At 41.6% G+C, this 22,983-nt stretch overlaps 1 protein-coding gene across 1 annotated transcript in view; it reads right to left on the bottom strand.

The window, feature by feature from the left end:
* FAM120B (family with sequence similarity 120B) overlaps positions 1–22,983 on the bottom strand; it is a 406,519-nt gene that overhangs the window by 347,853 nt on the left and 35,683 nt on the right. The window contains 2 exon segments of the mRNA XM_029594202.1: positions 6,894–6,984; positions 6,986–7,075. Coding sequence (XP_029450062.1) covers positions 6,894–6,984; positions 6,986–7,075 — 181 coding nt within the window.

Genomic DNA, 22,983 nt, shown 5'->3' with positions numbered 1-22,983 from the left:
TCCATTACCTGCTATTAAGTTCACTTAGGGGTAGATTTAGAAAAACTGCGCGATCGCATACTTTTGTTTGCGCAGCAGACGCAAACAAAAGTACGCTGGATTTTATAAGATACGCGCGTAGCCGCGCGTATCTTCTAAAATCCTGGATCGGCGCATTCAAGGCTGCCGATTTTGGGCAGCCGGCGCGCACCGAGCTGCGCAGCCTGCCTCCGTTCCCTCCGAGGCCGCTCCGAAATCGGAGCGGCCTCAGAGGGAACTCTCTTTCGCCCTCCCCTCACCTTCCCCTCCCTTCCTCTACCTAACCCACCCCCCCGGCCCTATCTAAACCCCCCCCCTACCTTTATCCATGGATTTACGCCTCCCGGAGGGAGACGTAAATCCACGTGCGCCAGCAGGCTGCTGGCGCGCCGAGACCGGACCCGGGGGCGGTTCCGGAGGGTGCGGCCGCGCCCCCGGAACGCCCCGGCCCGAAACCACGCCCCCCTGTCCCGCCCCCGCAACGCCCCGCCCCTCCCCCAACACCCCCCCGACACATCCCCTTCCGAAAACCCAGGGACCTACGCGCGTCCCGGGGTTCGGCGCGCAAGGCCCTGCTCGCGTAAATCCGGGCGGATTTACGCGAGCAGGGCTTTGAAAATCCGCCTGTTAGAGAATAGCCACTGCCATTAGCAATGTAACATGGAATAGACTTAGTTTTTGGGTACATGCCAGGTTCTTGTGGCCTGGATTAGCCACTGTTGGAAACAGGATGCTGGGCTTGATGGACCTTGGTCTGACCAGTATGGCATTTTCTTATGTATACTCTGAACATTTTATAAAATAGCATATACACCTATACATGCTACTTTTGCGTGTATAAGTAAAACCCCTTTGAAAATGTTCTCTGTGCCTGGGGTCAGTTTTACATGTAAAAAAATTGAGTTGTATGCATATGACTTTTGAAAATTACTCATATGTCTGGTGAATATAAAAGAATGTTGAATAAATTGGACAACAAACAATAGTTATAAGCATTGGAACTTGAGTTCTATTTTAATTGGGTACTTGCTAGGTACTTGTGACTTGGACTGGCCACTGTTGGAAACAGGATGCTGGGCTTGATGGACCCTTGATCTGACCCATATGGTATATTTTATGTTATGTTCTTATATATAGTTAATGGGCAGCTATCCTAGATGTTAATAAAGCTGAATGTAAATTTTTTTACCTGGTGCCCAATAACTTGGCATCATCAGCCAATGAGGTACTAGAAGGCATTTTGGAACACTGCTTTTCTCAAGCAGATTCCACTACTACAGACATATGAGGGAGCTGTACCTTCTGATGACCAGAAGATGACTGAACTTTTGTATTTTTTTTTTTTAAACTTTATGTTTATTAATCTTTTAAATAATAACAAAGATAAACTTTGTAATAGAAATTGAGAGAACAATATAAAGAAATTTAATACAAATAATAAAAAAACCCCATATCATCTCTCATTTATCATAAAAGAAAAAAAAAGGAGGAGGAGGAAAAAAAGAGAAACAATAAGAAACATATAAGTCCAGAAATGCTGGTGAGTTACCCCATACAAATTATAATAACACTCATCAAGATCTATAAATTAATTGCAGGAACTGTCTCTCTAGCGTTCAAACATTCCACAACTGCTCTGGACTAAAAAGTCTGTGTGTATTATCATGTAGCTTAATTATGCATTTACAAGGCTAACGTAACAAAAAACTTGCACCTAAAGTAATAACTTCAGGACGCATATCCAGAAAAGCATTGTGATGTAATCAAGTAGCCCTGGCTAGGTATGGATAAACTCGGACTATGCCCTAAGAAAGGAAACATTTAAACTCTTAAAATAAAATTTCATATCGAGACTTAGATCCTGCTCAGAAAAAGAAAGGCACAAGCAAATTAGATCTTTCAGGTCACTTCCACATTGGAATTTTCTAAATATTCAGACAAACTAGAAAAATCCACCACATTATTAGGAGAACAAGACTGGGTAGAGCTCTGTCTCTGAGGAAGAAAAAAAAATCTTCTTTACAGCAGGAATTGAATCAGAAGAAAGTTTTAGAGCTTCAACCATATATCTCTTAAACATAATCATTGGTAACTCGCCAAGAACCTTGGGGAAGTTCAGCAAGTACAAATTCAAATGCCTCAAAAAGTTTTCCATGGAATCTAACCTTCTCAGCGAAGACATACACTCACGAATATGCAGCATTAGAGGCCTGCAAACTTTTGATAACATTCCCCAAACCTGAATAGAGGAAGAGAGTTTCTGAAGTATCTGCTGGTGGTCTTTTGCAACTGAGTCCAACTTTTAGAGAAACAGACTCTAAGCGCCGGGATTGCTCATTGAATGTAGAAGACATACCTGCAATTAAGTCCCCAAAGGGACTCAAAAGTAACCACAGCCAGTTTTTAATCTCTGGGGGTGGGGCGAATAACCCCAGCTCCAATTCCAGCAGCACAAACGCTCCCCTTCTGATGTGAAACCGGGAAGCTGACTCCAATAGTCACTCCTCTCTCCACGGGGACCACTAGCTGCAAGATGGTGAGATGTTTTTCAGTGTGCAGCCTCTAGATCTTAGGGCCCTGGGTGATCTTCAGGCACAGGCAATGCAATTGGTACATCATGTGGACAAGTCTAAGCAGCAAACAGCAGTTCTGCTGATCAGATAAAAATATCTGTAGGAGCAGTGGGAGCATCTTTTGAAACCCAGTTTGCCATCTGCCATCATGAAGACAGCAGAGTCTAGGTCAAACATATTTTAGACATAATTAAAAAAAACATGTTAATTTTTTGGAGATTTGCAAAAAAAAAAAAAAAAAAAATTCCCTGAAAAATACTTTGACAAAGGAAAGAAAATAAAGACAAATGTGAGCACAAAAACACATTTTTCGAACAAACAGAAGAAAAAGACTGAGGAGACTTGCTTGGATTTTCTGATCTCTGAGACAGCTTTCCATCTCGGCACCATCGGATTGACATGAGCCACTTACTCTCCTGCTTGTGGACTGAGAATATCAGCATTCACTGGCTAAATTTAACCACACCCATAACACTTCCATCACTGCCTCTTTTTATTCAACTAAATTGTGTCTAGGTAGTGATACACCCGCATACAATTTAGCTGGATAGTAGAGGGAATTTTCCAATCTCTGTTTTTGTCTGAGTAACTTCAAAAGTTACTTGAACAAAACCTTTGAATATCAACCTCACAGTTCTCATTTGGGACCCTAATAACTCATAAGGGAAGAAAAAAAAACAAAACAAGACACCACGAGATGAAATCACCAAGGTGTAGAAAAACATTTAGGAAACATGGACACCAGTCAAAACGTTTTAGGAAGCAAGGAATCTCTTCTATATAACTGTTGTTTTTCTCTTTTTTCTTTTTCTTGCTTATTTGTTTTGTTTTGAGGGGTTGTGGGATAGCCAAGTAATTTTCAGGCTGGAGACATGCTCCAACAGGACTCCCAGCCTTGCTTTTTTACAGATTTCAACTTTATTTACATCAAATCATCATATACAATTTATTTTTTTATTGTTATTTAGAGTCTCTTCTATACCGATAGCCGTTTGCACATCGTATCGGTTTACATAAACAAATAACTTTTGGGCATGGCCCTTACAAAGAACAATGGAAAGACAAGTAACAAAAAATATATAAGGGAGATAAGTGTGTTAAGATATACATATTTTAAGACCCAGAGCTATATATGGGGGTATCTTAGGCATTTACAGTAGCAGGAACTATAAATAATGCTGAGGAGCATAACAATATATAGGACAACTATAATACAATACAATGTACCAGGAGACAGCGTTCTTAAGGCGTTCTTAATCAGTTTCCATGGGAGGGGTAAGAGCCAGGGGTGGGGGGCAAACTTAAGAGATGGTAATATGCAGGGGTCCAGGAGCAAACAGCAGGGAGAGCAAAGATAAAAGGGAGAGCTATAGAGTCATAAAGGATTCATAGGGGGTGGAGCAGAAAAAGGGGGGTGAAGCATAAGCGACTAAAAGGGGGGGGGGGGGGGTAGAGAGGATATAGGGTAGAATCGAGGTCAGTTGATGGGGGGAGAGTAAGAAGCATAATAGGTCAACTACTCGGGTGCCTGTTAGGTATTTTTCGTGGGGAGGGAGGGGAAAGGGGGTAGGCTTGACGGAACAACCAAGTTTTTAGTTGTTTTTTTAATTGAGGAGTAGAGGTCTCAGTGCGTAGATCAGGAGGTAGGGAATTCCATAGGGTGGGGCCAGCAAGGGAAAATGCTCTGCTCATAGTAGAGGAGAGTTTGATAGATTTGATTGATGGTGTGCGGAGGGTTCCTTGGAGGGCAGGGCGAGTGGGTCTAGTGGAAGTGCGAGGGAAGAGAGGGGGGTTGATCCAGTTGAGGTTTGCATTTAACAGACTTTTGTGGATGAGGGAGAGAGCTTTGTAAAGTATTCGTGATGGTATTGGGAGCCAATGGAATTCGATAAGCGTAGGTGTAATGTGGTCCCTTTTTTTTAGAGTTTGCAAGAATACGTGCAGCGGCGTTTTGTAATAGTTGTAACGGTTTGGTATGCGTTGAAGGGAGGCCAAGGAGGAGGGCGTTACAGTAGTCTATTTTAGAAAAGATAATAGACTGAAGAACTGTACGAAAATCACAAAAGTGTAGCAACGGTCTGAGTTTTTTTTATCGTTTGTAGCTTAAAATAGCAGTCCCTTATGATAGAGTTAAAGGGTCTCCAGGTAAACAGTGAGACAATAGAAGATTGCTTACCTACAGCAGTGTGCACACACTTTATGACAGACAGGATTTTGGAGCTGCTTTCTGGAGACACAGAGCCTCCTGTTCCCAGCTGGCTCACTCTCAGGTCTATCCTGTAAAGTGCGGCCGCGTTTACCCTGCTCCTAAGCCGCGTTCTACTCACTTTCCGGCCGCGTTATCCCTTCCTGCGATCCCGAATCCCCTTTAACCTACTCCTACCACGTCCTAAAATCCCCGGCCAACCCCTTCCGCACGCGGCATGTATATTGCATGCAAACGAGCGAATTAGCTATTCCCTAGCATCCCGTAACCCGCCCCGACTATCGCTATCTTTCCCTGCCGTTTTGTCGCGCGTTTAACCTGCTAACTTACCGCCTACCCTTACCCCTGCGGTAGAGGCAGGGGTAAGGGTAGGCGGCAAGCTTTCCCCCAGCCCCCGCTCACCTGCCCCGGCCGCGATCATGGGTGCCGGTCTCCGGGGCAGCCCCAGTCCTCTCCCTCCTCCCGAAGCAAAAAAAAAAAGCGAAAAAAACGATGCTGCAAAAAGTAAGTAGCTTCGCCGCTTCGTACTGCCAGCCCCTTCTTCCCTCCTCCCGGAGTAAGGCTGCTTTTCGCGCCCTGCTTCGAGAGGAGGGAAGAAGAGACACTGACAGTGTGAAGCGGCGAAGCAACTTACTTTTTGCAGCCCCCATCGGGCCTCTCCTGCCTCCCGCTGCACAACTTACTTTTTTTTTGCAGCCCTCTGGCCATCAGCAGGAACGGATCGTGGCTCCCCTGCCTCCCGGCGAGGATGGACGCCTGCACGGGGGAAAGCGGCCCCTGTGCGTGCAATTGGCCGCTCAAGATGTGACGTCACATGCCGCGGGCGTCCATCTTCGCGAGCAGCTGGAGGCAGGAGAGGTCGTCCGATGTCCGGAGGGGGGTGCAAAAAGTAAGTCGCTTCGCCGCTTCGTACTGCCAGTCCCTTCTCCCCTCCTCCCGGAGCAAGGCTGCTTTTCCCGCCCTGCTTCGGGAGGAGGGGAGGGGGGACTGGCAGTCCAGACTTCCTGGTATCTGTCATTTCAAATGACATTTGAAATGACAGATACCAGCGTGGCGTGAAGCGTTAGGCCCGCGCCACCCAGAATACTGTATAGGCCGCTCATATCCAGTAAAATGGGTTGCGCGGGCCTAACGCTTCACGGACACCTTCTTAGACGCGGTTTACATTTGCATGAAATTATAGTTCAGGATCGAGCGGTAGGTGAGCTGCACTGTGCGTGCGGCAACCGCGGGTGTGCGCCGGGCACTAACGCAGCTCTTCCTACCGCTCGGTACTGGATAGACCTGTCTGTTATCTTACTCAGCAGAGTCCCACCCACAGAGCTCTCTTTCTTTAGGATTTAAGGTGCCTGGTCCCATATAGGTTAAGGGGTGGGGGTATATGTCCATTCCTATACAGGGGTGTTTTGGGGGTTTTTTGCACAATTTTTTATTTTAGTTGGGTGCTTTTGCTTCAGTTTTACATTTTGGCTTTCTTTGCTCCCCCTTCCAGCCTCTCTCCAGCCTAGTGGTGAAGTAGTAGTAAATCTTATTGTGCACCAAGCCCAGCCAATTATGGCCTCCCTTCCCCCATGCACTGACGATACATGACCTTAGGACTTTGGCTGGCACGAAGCAACAAATTTTAGCCATCCAAGCTACCTAATGTCCAATATTTTTACAGCCCTGGAAATCGCTATTTGTGATATCAAAATCCAAATCAAAATGTGACATTTTCACAGCATTCATGACTAAATGAAATGTACCTTTAAATTAAGGTCTACCTACAAGTTATTTAGGGTTCCCTGAGCTCAAATGTACCATCTGTGACACAGCAGTGCCGTCAGAAGCATGCAAGACAGAAGGTCGCCTGGGGTGCCAGTGCATTATACCACCACTACAGCCATGGAAGTAAGATGTGGAGCAACTGCTCCTGTAGAGTTGCGTCACTGGAAGGGGATGGCCAATAGGCTACATCATCTGAGACAGCACCCCACCAACCCCTGCTGGCGGCAATGTCAGAAGGTATTCCTCCCCCACTCACAAACTATCTGGAGCACTGTTTTACCTGGAGACAATTCTGCTGGATCCCTTTATTAAAATAAAATAGCTCTTACCTTTCTCAGTTCCCACCAACAGTGCATAAATATGCTGACGAAGAGGACGATAAATGAGAGCCTGTCCAGGGAGCTCTGAATCAGCTTCGTCCTTCCAATGTGTTACTGCATTCAGTCTCTCTTCTGCAGAGGATGTTGTATATCATAGAATTTTCACCTCTGAAATGTTGCTCCTTGGCTAACTGTATTAAAAAATAAAAACATAACTCTGATCTGTTTGGCATAGCAATATAAGTGAAATCTTTTTCAATGACTATCCTTCATACAGATCCTATATGACTGAATGTAAAGAGAAAGAGAAAGCAAATAGAAATATATCAGACCACAGACTAACAGATATAAAATTCAGTGGTCTGTAAATAAATCTTTTTTTTTTTTTACTTGTGTTTATTCAATTTTAAAATGCTTGCTTAAATAAAAGTTGAGTTTCCAGAAAAGAAAAAACAAAAAAATATTAAGCAAAACATTATTTAAATCCCAACATTAGTTTACAACAGGATGGCCAACTTTTCCATGGCAAACATATATAGGGAACCCTATAAGTTCTTTTTTTATAACATTAACAATTTACTGTACTCTTATAACAATTTTGTTGTTGTCAATATTACTAGTTACTAATACAATACATACAGATCATTTTTATCTTTTTTATTAATTACATCCATTGATATTTATAAAAGCCATACACTAATACAAAGACATGTGCAACCTAATGTACATAAATAGCCAAACTTATTTAGCAGCGATATATAAACATCTAAAACCATATATCCCACTACATTCACTCATCCACACACACTCCCCACCCATTAAAACCCATCTTTTTCATTGTATTAGTTCATCACACGTTATTAATTTAAAGTGCTTAACATAAACTGTTATTGGACCCTAAAGGAACTCTTTCCACGGGAGCAGGTTGCACATGTCTTTGTATTAGTGTATGGCTTTTATAAATATCAATGGATGTAATTAATAAAATGATAAAAAATGATCTGTACATAAGAACATAAGAAATGCCATACTGGGTCAGACAAGGGTCCATCAAGCCCAGCATCCTGTTTCCAACAGTGGCCAATCCAGGCCATAAGAACCTGGCAATGACCCAAAAACTAAGTCTATTCCATGTTACCATTGCTAATGGCAGTGGCTATTCTCTAAGTGAACTTAATAGCAGGTAATGGAATTCTCCTCCAAGAACTTATCCAATCCTTTTTTAAACACCGCTATACTAACTGCACTAACCACATCCTCTCGCAACAAATTCCAGAGTTTAATTGTGCGTTGAGTAAAAAGAACTTTCTCCGATTAGTTTTAAATGTGCCCCATGCTAACTTCATGGAGTGCCCCCTAATCTTTCTACTATCCGAAAGAGTAAATAACCGATTCACATCTACCCGTTCTAGACTTCTCATGATTTTAAACACCTCTATCATATCCCACCTCAGTCGTCTCTTCTCCAAGCTGAAAAGTCCTAACCTCTTTTGTCTTTCCTCATAAGGGAGCTGTTCCATTCCCCTTATCATTTTGGTAGCCCTTCTCTGTACCTTCTCCATCGCAATTATATCTTTTTTGAGATGCGGCGACCAGAATTGTACACAGTATTCAAGGTGCGGTCTCACAATGGAGCGATACAGAGGCATTATGACATTTTCCGTTGTATTCACCATTCCCTTTCTAATAATTCTAATAATTCCCAGCATTCTGTTTGCTTTTTTGACTGCCGCAGCACACTGTACCGACCAATTTCAATGTATGTATTTCAATGTATGTATTGTATTAGTAACTAGTAATTTGACAACAACAAAATTGTTATAAGAGTACAGTAAATTGTGAATGTTAATGTTATAAAAAAGAACTTATAGGGTTCCCTATATATGTATGTTGTGATGGAGTAGGGGAGTCCATACTCTCTTAATTTGTGATACCAACTTTTCCATGGACCATAACTGGACACCCCACTAAACAACTTGTGCTTTGGGAGGGGGGCAGGGGGGTGGAGGTTACAGACTACTATCAGTTACCAATCCACTCATTACTTGGCTTTCAAGCACCCCCTCAATATACTTTGCTTATAAAATGTTATTTCAACTATCCTCATAAAGACCAACTGCAGCCTCTCTCATGCAGTTTTGCTCTCTATCACAACTAAAGCCTAATACACACCCACCTCCCCCATTAACATACAGCCTCCTCTCTCATCTACACATGCACACTCCCAAGCATACAACTTTCTCTCATACACACACACTCCCAAACACATATCCTCCTATCTCATACATACATGCATACTCCTAAATCCACAGCCTCCTCTCTCAGATACATGTGGTTTGCTCTCCTTTTCCTTAAAACCTTCCCAGCCTTTCATCTGTCTCCCTTGCACCACCTGTCTCTCAATATGCCCTCCCCCTCCTCTGTGCACTCCTCTCATGCTGCCCTCCTGTCTCTAGTTGTGTCCCTCCCCATGCTCGTTTTTCTCTCCCTCCTTGTCTCCCTCTCCTCCCCAGTGCCTTCCACTTTCTCTATCTCCTTTCCTCCTGTGTCCCCGTTTACTTTGTTCCTCCTATATCTACTTTCCCTTCCTTCTCTATGTATCCCTCCTTCCTTCATGCCCCAGATGTGCTTCTCCCCTTCTCTGTGACCTTCGTTCCTGCCATACCCCAACCCCTCCGTATCTCTTTCCTCTCTTGCTCCCCATGCGTCTATCTTCTTTTACCTTTCCTTTTCTGTGTCCCCTCTTTCTTTCCCCTTTCCCCCACCCTGTGACTGTTTCTCCAACTTCCACTCCTCTGTTCCTGTATCACTCAGCTGACTCACTGCAGCCCCTCTCTCAGGTCTTGGCCCAGCACTCAGTGAGGGACCCAGAGGGCATTGCTGCAATCTGTGGAGCCACTGGGAACTGAGGGCTGTACTGTGCCTCACCTCCTCTCCCCATCCCATCCAATCACAACACAGGAAAAGAGGCAAGAACACAGCTCAGGTCTCAGCTCATTCTTTCCCTATAACCAGGAAGCTGGGGGAAAGAGAAGGAGACTCTTGCATAAAACCGGATTTTCAGTGTCCAGTCAGTACTTCTGACCAGACTTTGTACAGCACAGGTGAAAACTTGGCAACCCTAGTCCACAATAATATTAAGGTGAATTTTCAAAAGATGCCCAGGTTAAAAAAAAAAAAAAAGCCCTTGCACGTGTAAAATACCATACAGGCTTATATATGCCATTTTAGAAACCTCAACATACATGCATAAATCAGGGTCCTCAAGTAAATCTGCATGAGTAAAAGAGGGGTAGGCCACAAACATTCAGGAGAGGGGCCAAAATTTACACAAGGAAGTTGCTATTTTACAACCTGCCAAAGTGACACGCTCAAGTCTTTTACTTCTACATATTTTCACCTGGTCATCATCTACTGCAGAGATTCCCAAACCTATCCTGGATCCCCAGCAAGTCAGGTTTTCAGGATATCCACAATGAATATGCATGAGATAAAATGTACATGCTATGGAGGCAGTGCATGCAGATCTATCTCATGCATATTCATTGTGGATATCCTGAAAACCTGATTGGCTGGGGGTCCTCAAGGACAGGTTTGGGAGCCACTGATCTAGTGTGCGATCGTAAACATCTTAAAAGTGAAAAAACGATTGGATGAGAGTCTGTGTGAAATGAGGGAGGACTTCAAGCTGAAGAACTAGGAAGGTCTTCATAAGCTGCAGATGGACTGGGCAACTGGTAGATTAATTGGTAAAACTTGCTATTTCATTGCTGTGACATGTTAGAAAATCCAATTTAGCATGTAAAAGCAGACTTATGGAGGGGAGAGGGGTGTAAATGAGTCTAAATAATGTAAGTGAACTCTACTCACATCTCTCTTAAAATCTGAAGGATTTGCGCCCACTTATCCGGCTAAGTAGCGCCTTTGCCGCTACTTAGAAGGACAACTTATCTGGATAAATAGCATATTTTTTTTAGATTTATCCAACTATCTTACATACTCTGATAAGTCTGAAAAGCACTACTTAGACAGATAAGTTTCACTTTTCAGACTTATCCAGCTAAGTGCCGCTACTTTTCAGAGTAAGTCAGAACTCACGCCACTTGTGGTTGTTACATACACGAGTATTCTTGCACACATGTACTCGTACTTTGTAACCGGTGCACTTCATATCCATGCAGGTTATAAATTACAGTAGCAATTTTGCATGTGCCTATATATACACATAAATGGGAGAATGCGAGCAGTTTAAAAATTATCCTTATTATGAGGGAGAGGAAAAGAAAAATAAGAAAAAAGAACTGAAGAAAAAGAAGAGAAGAAAAATCATTAATGCATACTGAGGCTACACAAATAAAGTTCACAGCCATTCCCTCCTCTATAAGGTGAATTTTAAAAGACAGACGTGCACCAAAACCAGGAGATGAGCGTGTGTCTATCATGCGTGTCCACCCGATTTTATAAGCCACCTACAAGTATCGATGCGTGAATATCTCACATCGGGGGAAAAAAAGGGAAGGAATATGGGCAGGGCATGGGCATTCCAGGGCGGAGCTAAGAGATATGCGCGCATATGCGTCCATTTCAGCACAACTTTACTTCTGCTACAGATTAGGTGTAAGCCAGAACAAAACAACTTCTAGCCACATATGAAGTGCTTGAGGGGTCTGGATTAAGTGGGAGGAGTGCAGACTAAAAAACCAGGTGGGGTCTTGAGGACCTAGCTATAGATTGGGCAAACTGGTGGATGAACTAGTGAAACTGTTCATGGTCAGGACGTGCGCCTGTTATAAAATTACCTCACTTGCATGTCTCAAAGCTGACACTGCCCTGCTGTGCATATACAGTCTTAAAATTAGGAGCACATACAGTATACACGTGCCAGGCCAATTTTATAATATGTGTGCATACTTGTGTGCACAATATAAAATTTAAGCGCATCTAGCAATGCGCTCATTTTAAAGTTACTGTCCCTCTGTAGAAACAAAGGTAACTTTGTATTCAGAAAAGTTCACAACTGTACTGGATCATAAAAAACAGTTGATGAGAATAAGAAACCAAACATTTATATGGATAATGCAACAGGAACGAAGCCCCTAGGACCTAGTCTCCTGCCGCATAGGCAGAAATCTTTTCCACCTTTCTTGAGTGGATTTAGTCACATCTGTGAAAACCCAGGCTCACTGACTCAAACTCCTCAGTACATTTCTGGAAATAGAGGCAGTAAACATTGTCCAAGTTTTCCTAAATATGAATGAAGCTAACAAAGTAGCTCTATTGGATCCGGTGTTCTCATGGTGCTCCAACCAAACAAACTGGAAATTGAATCCAGGCAAATCTTCAGAAGGTTCAAAATTAGGTGGTGGTCTTATCATTGGAAGATTAAAAAAAATCTTGTTTAAGAGAGAAATTTCTTCAGAAGTCATCAATAAAACGTTTGATAGATATTTCTCAAAAATTTCTAATGAAATCAAGAGGAAATAGAAAATTAAGGAAACAAAGATTTAACCGATGAACCTGGATTGAAAGCTTATTTTTAAGTAATGAAATATTAACGGATTTAACCTCGAGACTCACATCAATTTCATTCACTTCCTCTTTCAAAGATCCTGCTTCCCTGCCAGTTTTAACAGATTCATTCAGCTGAACAACATCATCAGACCTCTGAGAAGTCTGACGTACCATAGTCCAAATTTTTATTTTAACAACCTTGGACTACGGAATTCACGGAGTTGCCCCATCATTTCTAATTGATCATTTTAAAGATTTTGTACCTAACAGAATGTTGCATTCAGCCAATAGAAAATATCTTGAAATACCATCAACTAACCATGCATTTCTAAGATACAAGGCAACTGACAGTATCCATTGGGGGTATTGTGCTTTGAAACAGTAACAGATGAGGTTCGAGGAATAACAGATTTTAAACTGTTTTGAAAGACACTAAAAGCTGCTTTATTTAAAGAAGCATTTTTGTAATATGCTTGTTTTATGTTACTCGTTGTTTTGCAATCCGTCTAGCATGATATAGTCACTATAGGAAGAATAGAAATATTTTAAATAAATCAACAGCAATGTTGGTCAGCTTCAACCGTCAACTTCAAGCACTGCATACATTCTTATCTAATGTTCAATGTACTTGTTAACTTTTTACTAAGTTAATACTCTGTTTCAATCTGTTTTAATGTTATGAATTCAAATGTAACTGGTTCGTTGTAATGTAAACCGGAGTGAAGGCATTGTCAGCTGTACCTCGGTATATAAACAAATGCTAAATAAATAAAAGAGTCTAACCTGGCCAAAACAGCCCAAATAGAGTTTAATGTAGCCGACAAGGGCTAAAGGGTTAATCAGTGGGAGCTATGACTCAATCAGGAAGCTCAAAAGATGCACCAGACCTCGCCACAGCAATATCCAAGGGTTCTTCCATCTGCCTTCCTAAATTCAGTGAAGCATAGTCTGCAGAGCTTTCATTCAGCATTGAAATTACTTTGCCTTTGCACCCAATCTTCATCAGGCCACGACAGGGTCACCGTGATAATGTTGCCTAAAGCTGATAGCACAGAACTTAGAGGAGATATAGAATGATGTTGTTTACAGTCAAGATAAGCTCACACTTAACAATGGATTCTTCCTCAGTCAAGTCCACAGTTCCCTCCAGAAAGCCATCTAGCTTCTGCTACACAAGGGAAGTAGAAGACATTTCAGGAAAAGTTCTACCTTTACCCTTGCATTGTGGAGGCATGATACAGAAATAACCACATTCAGGAAGCAACTAGCCTATTATAAAAAAGTAATTATTGACGCAAAAAAACAATTCTTTAGTTCAAAAATTGAAAAATTCTCAAATAACCCAAGAACACTATTCAACATAGTAAAAAATCTGACCAATGATAAAGCAGAGATACATCAAACCCCACAAGAAAACAAATGCAACAAACTAGCATATTACTTCTCAGACAAAATCACAAACCTTAGAGCTAAGATTCCGATCCTAACCAAACAAGAAATCAAAATGCAAAAAAGAGATGTGAAACAATTCTCCACATTTGATGAGGTATCACAAACAGAAGTAGAATCCATGATAAAAAGGTTGAACCCTGCACCACATATAATTGACACCATTCCCACCACAGACATAAAAAAACTAACTGATATAACCTCCTACACAATAACCAAAATAATCAATTCATCTCTCAATGAAGGAGTAATGCCAGACCCACTGAAAAATGCAATAATCAAACCAGTTCTGAAAAAAGAAACAGTGACCCAAACGTTTTAAGTAACTATAGACCGGTTTCAAACTTACCTATGCTCGCAAAATTAATAGAAAAAGCAGTACAAAAACAATTAGCTGAACATCTAGATGACAATAACATACTTTACCCATCACAACATGGCTTCAGAAAACACTATAGCACCGAAACATTACTTAATCTCTTTAACAGATAACATACTATGTGGATTTGATAGTGGAAAACACTACATCTTGATACTACTAGATCTGTCCGCAGCATTTGACACAGTAAACCATTACATACTTTTAAAAAGACTGGAAGAAATAGGACTACAAAAGAAAACAATTGAATGGTTCACATCCTATCTTTCAAACAGATTGTACCAGGTACAGATAAAACATACAATATCAGACAAGATCGACCTAAAAACAGGAATCCCCCAGGGGCTCAGCACTCTCAGCGACTCTATTTAACATATACATGCTCCCCCTCTGCCACCTACTGGCAGGACTAGGTATCATACACTACATATATGCTGACGATATTCAACTAATTCTACCAGTCGAGGAATCTATTGAGAAAACACTAAACTTTGCAATGTTGTACCTAGACATAATAAAACAACTATTAAACCAAATGGAACTAGTAATTAACATAGAAAAAACAGAATTCATACACCTCAAACGAAAAAACATTGTAAAAATTCAGAATCCTATCAAACTTAAAAATGATAAAACAGTAGAGTTAACTGATAAAGCTAGAAATCTAGGAGTAATTATAGACACTGAACTCAGCTTTAAGCAACACATATCAATAAAAGTAAGAGAAGGCTATTCCAAACTAATGGTCCTTAGAACACTAAAACCCCTGTTAACTCAAGAACACTTTCGTACAGTACTACAAGCACTAATATTTGCTAGCACAGACTACTGTAACACACTTTTCCTAGGATTACCATATACAACAATCAGACCACTGCAAATACTACAGAACTCAGCTGCCAGAATACTTACTGGTAAAGCAGGAGAGATCATATTACCCAAACACTTGCAGATTTACATTGGCTCCCAATAGAACAAAGAGTGCAATTTAAAACACTATGCACAATTCATAAACTAATAAATGATGAAAATGCAGACTGGCTAAACACTGCCCTACGATTACATGTCCCTCAAAGGAATCTCAGGTCAGCCAATAAAGCACTGCTAACTAGGGATGTGAATCATTTTTAAACGATTAAAATTATCGTCAGATAATTTTAAAATCGTCCAAAATCGTTAGAGTGCACGATACAATACAAATGCCCCCGATTTATCGTCAGGGGCATTTGTATTGTATCGTTAAATAGGGGGCGGGAAAACCGGCACACCAAAAAAACCCTAAAACCCACCCCGAACCTTTAAAACAAATCCCCCACCCTCCCGAACCCCCCCAAAATGTTTTAAATTACCTGGGGTCCAGTGGGGGGGGGGTCCCGGCGCGATCTCCCTCTCTCTGGCCACAGCTGCGCTAAGAGAAATGGCGCCAGTGGCTCTTTGCCCTTATCATGTGACAGGGCAAAGGTAGCGCCGGTGCCATTTTGGTTCCTGGCTCCCGACGTCACGCGTGCAGGAGATAGCCCCCGGACCCCCGCTGGACCCCCAGGGACTTTTGGCCAGCTTGGGGGGGCCTCCTGACCCCCACAAGACTTGCCAAAAGTCCAGCGGGGGTCCGGGAGCGACCTCCTGCACGCGGGCCGCATTGCCAATCTTCAAAATGGCGCCGGCGCTACCTTTGCCCTCACTATGTCATACGGGCGACGGGACCCCCCCACTGGACCCCAGGTAATTTAAAACATTTTGGGGGGGTTCGGGAGGGTGGGGGATTTGTTTTAAAGGTTCGGGGTGGGTTTTAGGGTTTTTTTGGTGTGCCGGTTTTCCCGCCCTCCCCCGATTTACGATTTTTAACGATTTAAAAAAAAAAAAAAAAAGAGAACACGACGATCAGATTTCCCTCCCCCCCCAGCCAAAATCAATCGTTAAGACGATCGATCACACGATTCACACCCCTACTGCTAACCATACCCTCAGTCAAAACAGCAAAGTTGACCCAAGTTAGAGAGAGAGCACTATCTTTGGCAGGACCATTATTACGGAACACACTACCACTTGAACTGAGACTAATGAAAGAATTAAAGCTCTTCAAGAAAAGCCTAAAAACTTGGCTTTTCAAAAAAGCATTTCACAGTGAGAGCGTTGAATAACAGCAACAAATTCTTCCAGCTGAAAGTCACCTATATATAAAAAGTAGACTTATTTTATTTTACTCATAATTAAATATTAAATAAAACAGTATACACATAATATGATTATCCTGACAATCATATAAATGGTAACCTCTTCCCACTTCTCATTTAGAGTATATTATTGATCTATGTAACCGTAAATATTGGCACACTATGGATAACCTAGAAACCAAACCTATTCATGCCTAAATGTAAACCATTGTGATGGTACATTACTAAACGACGGTATAGAAAAGTTTTTAAATAAATAAATAAATAAAAACTCCAAAAAGAAAAATGGCAAAGGTAAGCTAAACCTCCACAAAGAACAACATACAGCCAGCACGCCAACTGGAGTCATGCCACTATCTTGACTCCTCCCTCCCTAGGCACCATCATTTTTTTTATATCATATAAATACTTATAATTATGTATTTACACATAAGAAAGCCGGTATATATGTTCAAACTTCCCTTCTGTGTTTCAACAATTATACTGCTTCAAAGGGATCCATTTTTAAAACATTTTTGACCAAGCTCATTCCAATGAAACCATAATCTTATCTTTAAAATTATCATATTCAGATATTAATAACACTAAATGATCAACAAATAACTATAATGAATAGGACAACTATCTTTAATTCTATCTATATTCCTTACAGTTTATATAAATCACATGAAAGATTCAATTGCATATAAAGTTACAGTGCACACATAAAATTGTAAAATATGTATTAACTATATACATCTAAAACTTTTAATTGTGGTCAGATGTTCTTCCCAATTTCATCATCATTTATCCAACTACATTATATCATTCTTCATTTAACATTCCTTAGCCAGGCCTCATCTATTTCAATATACAGAGGGACTCCTCATTCAAATCGCTGTGAGCTTAGATGTAGTAGTGATTAAGAAATGTAAATTATAATTTTGATACATAAAATAAATTGAGGGATCTAGCATCATCAGCTGTATTTGTAAACATCAAAACCAATATGGTTTATTAAAATTAGTATGCCGCAACATCAAATTTTGTAGCGGTTTACAAAATAAGCATCTACAGCACAATGCTTAACTCGACTGATCTCATATTCAAAATTTGACAAATAATTTGAATATTCAAATAAACTGATCAAAGTTTTTACTATGATTTTTAACCAACAGTTCTATTACTATATTAATATTCTATTAGTAGTAAACATCAATAAGGCAATACATTTCACTATATCACTTGTTTTTGGGGGGACATTTTCCTTGATTTGTTTATATTTATGTAGGGGTTCTACCCCTGCTCACTTTCCTTGCCAACTCTGATAAGGAGTTCTCCACTCTAGACTCTATACAAGTACCTGTGTGTCTCCTCAGTCACACACCCCTATGTTATTGCTGCTGGTGAGGCCTGGGAGCTGTAGGGAGAAGAGCTATGAGTTCCAACTCCACTTCTCTTTATGTATGTACCTACGATTTACTAGCGACTCTCCTGTTTGTTTCTTAGAAAAATTACACACTGAAGACAAATCTTATTTATTTCTAAGTTATACGGGGCTAAGCTTAATACTTTGTCAGGAAACATAAAGGCAGTTAGGGACACGGACCATAATAAAAACAATCCTTATTAAAGCATATTCGGCATCCAGTGCTTATCAAATTACAATTAAGGCTGGTCTCACCTCTCTTTAGCAGAGACTTACATTTGAATGTTAATAAGCCCCACCTTGCTAACCCCCTGAGCACAGTATCTTACCATGCGGCTGGCAGCAATTCATGTTCTTGGGGCTGGTCGGGAGGTCCCTCCCTTCAAAGGTCTCCAGCACAGAGGCAGAGAGGGCAGTCACAGTCACTGAAGCAACCAACTGTTCAGCTCTCAAGTGCTTATACCTTGTTCTACCATCCTTAGTCTTCATAAGTCACCTCAGCCCAGTATGCCCAGAGAGGGCAAAGCAGGGGTGGAAAGCCACAGCAATCGGACAGGCCATCTCCTTCTCTTCACATGGGTAACAATCAACTGATGATGGTGACAGGTGCTGGCAGCCTGCTCCTTTGCATGGGTTCACCTATGCATAATTCAGCAGCTTCATGCATAGTCAGGTAAATTCATAACTAAGGCTTTTAATTAGCACCGAGGTGCCCAATCCTGTCCTGGGGACCCCCCAGCCAGTCAGGTTTTCGGGATATCCACAATGAATATGCCTCTATAACATGCAAATTCTCTCTCATGCATATTCATTGTGGATATCCCGAAAACCCGACTGGCTGGGGGGTCCCTAGGACAGGGTTGGGAACCACTGAATTAGCAGATTTTCCTGTTTTTTTGTTTGCAGAGTTCAGAGTTTTTTTGTTTGCAGAGTTCATCAAGCGGTCGTGCACAGGAGGCTGGTGAATAAAATGAGAAGCTTAGGAGTGAGTGCCAAGGTGGTGGCCTGGACTGCAAACTGGTTGATGGACAGAAGACAATGTGTGATGGTAAATGGAACTTACTCTGAAGAGAGAGTGGTTTTAAGCAGTGTACCGCAGGGATCGGTGTTGGGACCGGTCCTGTTCAATATCACTGTGAGAGACATTGCGGACGGGATAGAAGGTAAGGTTTGTCTTTTTGCAGATGACACGAAGATCTGCAACAGAGTGGACATGCCGGAAGGAGTGAAGAGAATGAGACAGGATTTAAGGAAGCTAGAAGAGTGGTCGAAGATATGGCAGCTGAGATTCAATGCCAAGAAGTGCAGAGTCATGCATATGGGATGTGGTAATCCAAAAGAACTGTATTCGATGGGGGGTGAAGGGCTGGTGTGCACGGAGCAGGAGAGAGACCTTGCGGTGTTAGTGTCTAACGATCTGAAGTCGGCGAAACAATGTGACAAGGCGATAGCTAAAGCCAGAAGAATGCTGGGCCACATAGAGAGAGGAATATCGAGTAAGAAAAGGGAAGTGATTATCCCCTTGTACAGGTCCTTGGTAAGGCCTCACCTGGAGTACTGTGCTCAGTTCTGGAGACCGTATATCCGAAGGGACAGAGACAGGATGGAGGCGGTCCAGAGAAGGGCGACCAAAAAGGTGGAGGGTCTTCATCGAACGACTTATGAGGAGAGATTGAAGAATATAAATATGTACACCCTGGAGGAAAGGAGGAGCAGAGGTGATATGATAGACTTTCAGATACTTGAAAGGTTTTAATGATCTAAAGACAATGACAAACCTTTTCCATTGGAAAAAAATCAGCAGAACCAGGGGTCACGATTTGAAACTCCAAGGAGGAAGACTCAGAACCAATGTCAGGAAGTATTTCTTCACGGAGAGGGTGGTGGATGCCTGGAATGCCCTTCCGGAGGAAGTGGTGAAGGACAAGGGGCGTGGGATAAATATTGTGGATCCATAAAGTCTAGAGGATGTGAATGAAGAGAAGAGGCATGGGGGTAGCTTGAGGAAATGACAGCTACTACCTGGAGATTAATACCCTTATTCAATAAACATACTCACTGTCAATGTGACTCCAGCATTGCTCTATGCTTCAACGGCAAGAAGAAATGTGGTAAAAAGGATTTGCATTCACAAAAAACCGGGGGGGTAGCTTGCTTGTTGCGGCAGTTACTACCCCAATCCAAATATGTCTGATAATTCACTTTCAATGCATATCCAGCAGAGCTCTCTGCTTCAACGGCAAGGGGGACAGAGGAAAATAGGATTTATATTCAGGCAACAACCAACAAGGACTGAATTACATACTCTGGGTAAACAAATAATTATGGGTGTAGCTTGCTTGTTACGGTGGTTACTACCCCGAATCAATTAAGCCCGATACTTCACTTGGCATACATATCCAGCGCAACTCACTGCTTCAACAGCAGGGGGGAATAAAGAAAAGAGGAATTATATTCAGACAACAACCACCGAGGACTGAATGGCACAGGCTGGGTAAACAAATAAGCCTGGGAGTAGCTTGCTTATTGCAGCAGTTACTACCCCTAACCAATTAAGCTAGATACTTCACTTAGATGCAGCTCCAGCACTGCCTCTCTACATCAATTTGGGGGGGGGGGGGGGGGGGGGTGGAAGGTAACTAGAACCAAAAAGTTGCTAATAAGGGCCAAGAGTAACAGATAAGTATGAGGAGAAAAAAAAAGCGTGAAAGCTTGCTGGGCATACTGGATGGGCCGTTTGGTCTTCTTCTGCCGTCATTTCTATGTAAATGATAGTTGTCCAGGTTTGACAAGGCTCTGATAAACTCTGATCCCAGACAGGGACTTAAGACCATAAAGAGAGGCCCCAATGTTATTGCAGTACTGATTCACACAGTGCCAGATAGTCCTTATGGTGCTTTTGGCCTCTTTTATGCGCCACTTACGCTAGAAAGAGCCAATAAATCCATCTGGTTTAGTCACGTACACAGCACTGAAGAACCCCTTTTTTTCTAAGCATTTAGGTGTACATAGCCCACACAGGTCAATATACATTTTTGTTGATGTCAGAGGGTCCATCTTAGTTGCTTGCCCTTGTTAGCAAGAATTGTGATATTTCCTACAGAAACCCCACCAGCCTTTCTGCTGCCGCCACCACCATTTCCACTAACCTGCATATGTCAATCGCAGGCTAGCCCACTCTCCAGCTCCAGATGAGCATCATTATGTATGAGCATGTGCAAATGCCCCTAACTAATTTATCTATGTTCTTCTCCGCTTAGGATGAGAATTATAAATATATCTCACAACAAACGTATTCTCTCCTATAAGTGAAATACTTGTGAACTAATTACTTGTACTAAAAAAGTGTTTTAAACATGAAAAATTATTGGAGAAACAGAGGTAAGTTTCATATTCAGAGTGCTCACCTCCGCGGCGTAGCGACCTTCTTGTAGTCTAATCATCAACTAACCTCCGTCCTCCTTTATGTGTTTATTTAATAATTCAAAAAACAATTTTTTGTTAATTTTCAATATATAAATTTTCTTAAAAATCAAATATGTTCTCCACCTTGCATGATCGGATCATTGAATTTGCTTATCAAAAAATTTTTTTGAATACTGCTATTTAATGTCCCATTTCCTTTGTCCTATGTTCGGGGGAAATTATTTGAATTCATTTTAAACTTCTTCTCATTACAAATGCTCTATAAATAGTCTATAAATAGAAACGCCAATCTCTAAATTTATGGACGCTCGACTCTTGTACTTTAAATTGCCACTACCATCAATGAAACAAAGTTATAACTTATCTCCCGACACAGCTGCGTTTCGAAAATTTATTCTTTCTTCATCAGCTTCTTCATTATCTAATACAGAAAAGGCATTTTGTACTTGTGTCAATTGAGAGAGCGTGTGTCTCCTCATCACAAGTCTTATTTTACCAGAGCCCACTGTAATCCAATTGTTCTTGGGTTTTTGAATGATCTGTGTAAGTGGGAGTGGTTATGTGGGCTGCACAACTGTCAAGAATGGGTATCTTTGGGTCACAGGTCTTATCCTACCTGAGCCCACTGAAAAATGTTTTGTCACCTCACTTTACCTTTTACTGGGCTTTTGATTTTTCTGTGGTACTGGTGAAACAATTCCTGAACACTGTAAAGTGGAAGAGGATATTTTTGTGGTTTCTGATACTTTTATTGCAGCTAATTCAGCTTCATCTTGAGCCAATTCCTTTTTCATGGAAGAGAGTTCTGAACAAATGGGGCAATCCCTAAGTTTCCAGAAGATTTGCCTCAAAATAAAGGCTCCACAATTGTTACATTGGATAGTCCTCATTTTGCTCAACTGATTTGATGGAAAATTACCAAATTTCCAAATTAACTTGTTTTCAATTATATATCCAGGCAGACAACATTAGAAGAACAAACCCAGGGGTGAGTGGGTAGAGAGGTAGAGAGGAAGTGAACTAAACAGTTAACACTTGCCCACCGCTGTTCAAACTCTGTATCTGCTATTGAGTTTGAACAGCCCCTCCCCCAGACAAGCTGACTACCAAGAAAAAAGGGAAAGATTACAGGGCTTGCACTACAGAAATACAGAAGAATATCACCAAGAAAGCAGTCTAACATAAGTAAAAAAGCTAGTTAGACTTAACTGGCCACAAGAATTTGTAGCTATGGGTGTCTCCTTGTAATCCAAAGGAGACTGAGGAGTTCTTAATGGCCCCCTGAAATGCACAGACTCACCTGCCCCAAAGAAGGAATGTCCAATGCAGAAACTGTTGCAATTACAGACAAGTAAACATATAACTGAGTAAAAAATCACTTAGCGAGTTCTGGAAGGCTATTGATCTGGATCAGCTCACTGGGTCCAAGGACCTAGCTTCTCCTCAGCCCAAGTCCAAAGACCTTGCTTCTCTTCAGTACAGAGACTTATGTCACTGTACTGAAGAGATCAGGTTGTATGCACCCCCGAAGGTCCAGATTGGTAAATATCTGCAAACCGCAAAGGAAGAGGGTAGTCATTCTTCTTGGTAATGGAGTTATAACCACAATAGTCAATACAGGGTCATAGTGACTCATCCTTCTTCCCCTATAAAAAAGAATCCGGGCATGGTAAATGGCAAAGAAAGGTGAATGAAGCATCTGTCCAAATTCTTTATAATATATTTAGTCACAGCCTCTGTTTCTGGGGCAGA

This window comes from Rhinatrema bivittatum, chromosome 3 (genome assembly GCF_901001135.1).
Source record: "Rhinatrema bivittatum chromosome 3, aRhiBiv1.1, whole genome shotgun sequence".
In the NCBI taxonomy this organism is placed as follows: Eukaryota; Metazoa; Chordata; class Amphibia; order Gymnophiona; family Rhinatrematidae; genus Rhinatrema; species Rhinatrema bivittatum.
This window is presented reverse-complemented; position numbering and strand designations above follow the sequence as displayed.